Below are 5,205 nucleotides of genomic sequence, written 5' to 3'. Positions count from 1 at the left end.
CACCTCCAACCATATATAAAAAATGAGTTTTTGTGTAGAAGTCTTCTCCAACCATACACCAAACTCAAACCCATTTTTGGTATTTTTTGTGAAACAACATCAGATTTGGTGGTACTGTAAAAATTTTGTGAGACAAAATCTCAAAAATTTGATATAAAATGATTAGAGTAAAATTAATTTTTATTGTAACCTATACTAAAAATGAGATTGAGTTCGCCAAAAATTAGAGCTCATAGTTCACGCACGTAATTTCTAAACTTTTTACTCTTTTAAATTAAGTAAACAATTATTTCAGCCTAGATATTTTTTGAGAAACACAAAATTCTATCAACAACAAACTGGTTTCCGCTAAACACGTGACGTCACGTGCAAGAAGAGTAAAGGGTATTTTTGACCTTCAACAGGAATGTTATAACAGCAAAAAAGCTTAGCAATACCTTGCATCAAGATTACTTGTAAAGGAGAAATCTAAACAGAAAATTAAATCAAGAAAAATTCCCAGAAATTTATTTTTAAAATGACAGAATGAAATAGGGAACAGAATCACAGACTAACGATATCAGAGTTATATTGATTTACAATCTTTTAGTATTTTTGTTTCTGAATCTTGGGTAGTGGGGATTATGATTTTCAATTTTTCTAGGCTTTTCTTGTGTGTTTGGGGATTATGATATAGCTCTCGACATTGGAGGAATAAAAAACAGTTACAATTTTCTTCCCACATTTGATCAAGATGGCGTTCAATATCACGTGGGCTTCGTTCCTCAGATTCTTCTCGCTTTTGCTGCTCCTCTCCGCAATTGTGATTGCTTGCTTCACTCTCCCTGTTGAAAAGGTTTGGTTTTTTCTCATGGGTCTTTGTCTGGTTTATGTTTTTGTGTTCTTCTTGAATTCTTTTTTCCTTTTTGGGTATTTTCTTGAATTTTTGTTTTTAGTTGGTTTAAGATTGGAAAGCCTGTTCTTGTTTAATTGGATTGCTTTGGGGGGAAACAAAATGCAATAAAATTTGCAATCTAACTTCTTCAAAGAAAAGCATGACTAGCTGGATAAGTGGAGACTATATTTTCATATTTTGTTATAAACTGTCTTTGAAAGAATATTAATACCAAAATTGTTTGAATGGATTTGACTAACATTATTATGTTGGAATCTTTTTCATTTTCTATGTGGCAGATGCTTAGAGATTTCTTGGTATGGGTAGAGGAAGATCTTGGTCCTTGGGGTCCTCTGGTGCTGTAAGTACTAATTTAATGCTCTTGTAAATTATTTAAACTTAAAAGGTACAGAGATTGCTGCCAGTTTCTTGTTTGAGATGCCAGACAGCATTTATAGAATATTAAATGAACTCTCTGCTAACATTTGGAATGAGATGGCTACAAATCATATTTATCTAATAATTAGGTCTGCTACATTGTTTATGTTGATGATGGGTTTACATAGTAAGATTAATATGTTCTGATTACTTACTTTCAAATTCAAGTTTTTAGTTATAGAGCAAAAGATGGTGGGTAAGCTATTGGAATTTTATGATAAAAGGCTGTCTTGGTCAAATATCCTCTATCCATATTTCCATAAACAATCTTCTTGATTGTAAAATAGATTAATGGCACTTTTGGCTTCTTAATTTTCTATTTAACCTGCATTACTATGTTGGTTCCTAGGAAATTTTCATCCATTTTCATAGTGACATGTGGTTTTGGGACCTTGCAGAGCGGTCGCTTACATCCCTTTAACAATATTGGCGGTGCCAGCTTCAATACTTACTGTAAGGATGAACTCTTAATTTCCTTGACAAATCATATTAATTTGAAGTTCTAGTTTCTGGTATCAAGTCTTGACAAATCATAGAAAACTAGAAAGAAATTATCTCATATCCTAATGTTGTGTAAGATGACCCTTTCAGCTAGGTGGTGGCTATCTTTTTGGCTTGCCAGTCGGTTTCGTTGCTGATTCAATTGGGGCTACAATAGGCGCTGGCGCAGCATTTCTTCTTGGGCGAACTGTAGTTTTTTTTCTTTCTTTTTTTGTTATGTTATAACATTCCTGTTCCTTATCTCTCTACTGTTTTGCCTGTATTAGTTAGTAGCAACTATAAAAAAGCATGTTCTGGTTGAGATATTCTTCGTGTGAATTATGGCAGCTTGGTAGGTCGTTTGTCATGGCCAAGTTGAAAGACTACCCCCAGTTTCGTGCAGTTGAGATTGCAATTCGGAGGTCCGGGTTTAAGGTTTGTATGTCCTATCTGAATTCAATGATTGGTTCTTGACATTGAAGTCTGTTCTGCTTGTTTTGTTGTTCTTATGAATGTATGCTCGTCAATTCCTTGTCATCGAACAGATTGTTTTGTTGCTCCGGCTTGTTCCTTTACTTCCATTCAACATGCTGAACTACCTCTTATCTGTGACTTCAGTCTCACTAGTTCCGTATTTGATGGCATCGTGGTTGGGCATGATGGTATGCACCTTTCTTATCTCATCCTTCCTTATTTGATCATTTAAAAATTTATCTCTTAGATATAATTAGATTTGAGAATAATTTATTGATGCATATGCCAAATCGTGTCCTCTTTTGTAGCCAATTACTCTTGCATTGGTATATGTTGGAACAACGTTGAAGGACATCTCAGATGTGACACATGGATGGAGTGGATTTTCCAAAACCCGTTGGGTATGGATTTTTTACCGAAGTCTATTGAATGAACAAATGGTTTATTTTACATCAATATTTTGGTACATATTGTTATTATCTGGTTTTAGTTCTACGAGCTTGATCTTTGGTTAAAATGTTGATTAACGAATGTTGTTTAGTCTAATTCATGTTGATCCGTGATCGTATCTTCTGATGCTTCAGCAATTTATAGTGTTTTGCGGTCGAGGATTTGACAGCCTCTTGCTATTTCTAACGTATTTCACATTATTCTGAACCTAGTCTTGTCTCCTATGCAGGCATTTATCGCTTTAAGCCTTGTGGTGTCCGGTAAGTGCCATGTCTCGTTCCAGATTTGATCTTTTGTTCTTGTGTTTGACGGTCTAAGGGCAGGAACAAAATTACCATCTGCCCCCAGATAATTAACCACATGTGTTTGCTTGCAGTTGTGTTAATGGTCATTGTGACACGAGTAGCAAAAACTGCTCTAGAGAAAGCGTTGGCAGAGAACGAGGATATGGATGGCAGCGATCCCGTGTCACTGGATTTACCGGTGGAGGGAAATCTGCGCCAGCCGCTTATAGTCAAGGTTGATGGCCCTTAAGACAATCAAGAATTTTATGTGTACATCCGCGCTGCCACTCTGCTTCCTTTGAAGAGATAAGTTTCCGGTAGCATTGCTCGATATTCGATTCATCTGTATAGTCGTGATTAGTAACGACGACAAAATTACTTATACTTGTGCATTGGTTTATACGGTATAGTAATACTACTACTTAGTTGTAGCAAAATCTTGTCCTGGCTTGGATTGTATTGTATCTATGGTCAGAATGAATGTGTAGCTATTAGTATATTTGTGCAACTGGATTTAGAGGAGGAGGCTATGGGGTACATAGAGTAAGTAAATTCAAGAATTATTGGATTCATTATTGTTGGACATTATTGTTATCTATGTTCAGAGCTACACATGCACTGGGGCACATTCCTAGTGTCCAGCCACCTAATCCAAGTACAATCAATGCTGGCTGGGATTGTAATAATGAATGAGCCATATTCTATTTCTATGGTAAAAAAATATGGTTTTTGGTGGTAAATTGTGGGAGTTGGGCTGTTATCTGGTCAACTACCTAATTTAATAGTCTGATTCGAATCCAACCTATAAAAGAAATTCTCATTCTAAACACGAACCCGACCCGCTACCTTTAAACTTTAACACAATTTGCACTCGACAAAAACATGTTAACGACATGATACATTACGTGTTAACATGACAGGATAACAACATGAAAAATACACACTTGATTTACATTACTAAAACCTAGAATCATATACTAATTAAATCTTATTTACATTATTAATACTTGATTTTTAAGTTGACTTACATTATATAAATTTGACTTATATAGTTTGCACCTGGTTTATACAAACCTAGGTACTAAAATTAAAGTTTTAAAAAATTATAAAGGTAATTAAATAATAATAATAATAATTTATATAAGGTTATATGAACTTAACCTGAAATTATCGGGTCCTAATAAGTCAACCCGAAAAGGACACAAGCCCAATAAGATTTAACTCAAATCTATTAATTTCTCAAGTGTCCGTGATGCCGAATTTTCAAATGAGCGTAAAGTTTTGAAATTGTACCATGTTATGAATTAAATATTTAGACAATATGGAGAAATTAATAAACCTAGTGCAGATTCTTCATCACATTCTTGGCAGTTAGCATTAATTTTTTTTCCACCCTCAACTTTGATTCTCAGCAAAGAAAATAGAAAATAAAATTTTCCCTCTTTCCCACAAAAGTAAAAGAAGCTACTACTAAAGAAAAAAAAAGGACTGGAAAAATACAGTGTCTCTTGAGTAAACAGTAAGCAAAATTAAACAACATTTATCACACCCCTGAAAAAAAGAATTTGGTGAATGTCATCTTAAAGCAGCAAAGAATTATTTCAGTTAGAATGACAAGCTGTTATGAAGTTTCTTTGCCAGCCAATTCACATTTCCTTTATTGCTCAAAAGGGGTCCCTTTGCCCTTTAGACTACACATCAAAATTCAAACTTTAATAAAAATAAACAAATTTCAAACCAAGATAAGCCAACGACATACCCACAAGGGTTTCATCATTGTTTAGCCTTTTTAAAATGCACAGCACCACACTTATTATTAGCATAGACTTAGAGAGAGAATGAGACTATGAGAGTGATTAAAATCTTTACCAAATTTTTACAGCTTTCTTTGCCACCACCTATGCTGCTGTCTGAAAGAATACTAGAGCAGCATGTGACAAACTAACATTGATGGATTTGGTTGATTGGTATTGCTGCGTTCATCCACAAAAATTAATTACGATCGTCTATCAAAATTAGTCTCTATTTATATATAGTAATTTTTCTCACTAATGTGATAAGTTTTATTTTTCACTAACAACATTTTAACTAATTTTTTCTATCTTGTCTATAGTTAAGACTATTGTTTTAGAATGAAGTACTAGTGTAACTATGGGAATGGACACTTGCTTCGAAAAAAAAAACATCCATTAAGAAATAGCCATT

General features: G+C 34.2%; 1 protein-coding gene across 1 annotated transcript; it reads left to right on the top strand.

Moving 5' to 3' along the window:
- Positions 1-458: 458 nt before the first annotated feature.
- On the top strand, positions 459-3,583 carry LOC125210759 (TVP38/TMEM64 family membrane protein slr0305-like). The gene is made up of 9 exons (XM_048110343.1): positions 459-835; positions 1,174-1,235; positions 1,711-1,765; positions 1,904-2,002; positions 2,141-2,227; positions 2,338-2,454; positions 2,575-2,667; positions 2,946-2,976; positions 3,093-3,583. Exons 1-9 carry the CDS (start codon positions 734-736, stop codon positions 3,248-3,250), a joined length of 804 nt encoding a protein of 267 aa, XP_047966300.1. The 5' UTR covers positions 459-733; the 3' UTR covers positions 3,251-3,583.
- The last annotated feature ends 1,622 nt before the right edge of the window (positions 3,584-5,205 follow it).

This window comes from Salvia hispanica, chromosome 1, assembly GCF_023119035.1.
Source record: "Salvia hispanica cultivar TCC Black 2014 chromosome 1, UniMelb_Shisp_WGS_1.0, whole genome shotgun sequence".
NCBI lineage: Eukaryota > Viridiplantae > Streptophyta > Magnoliopsida > Lamiales > Lamiaceae > Salvia > Salvia hispanica.
Note: the sequence above shows the minus strand (reverse complement) of the source record. Positions and strands in the feature narration are given on the sequence as shown.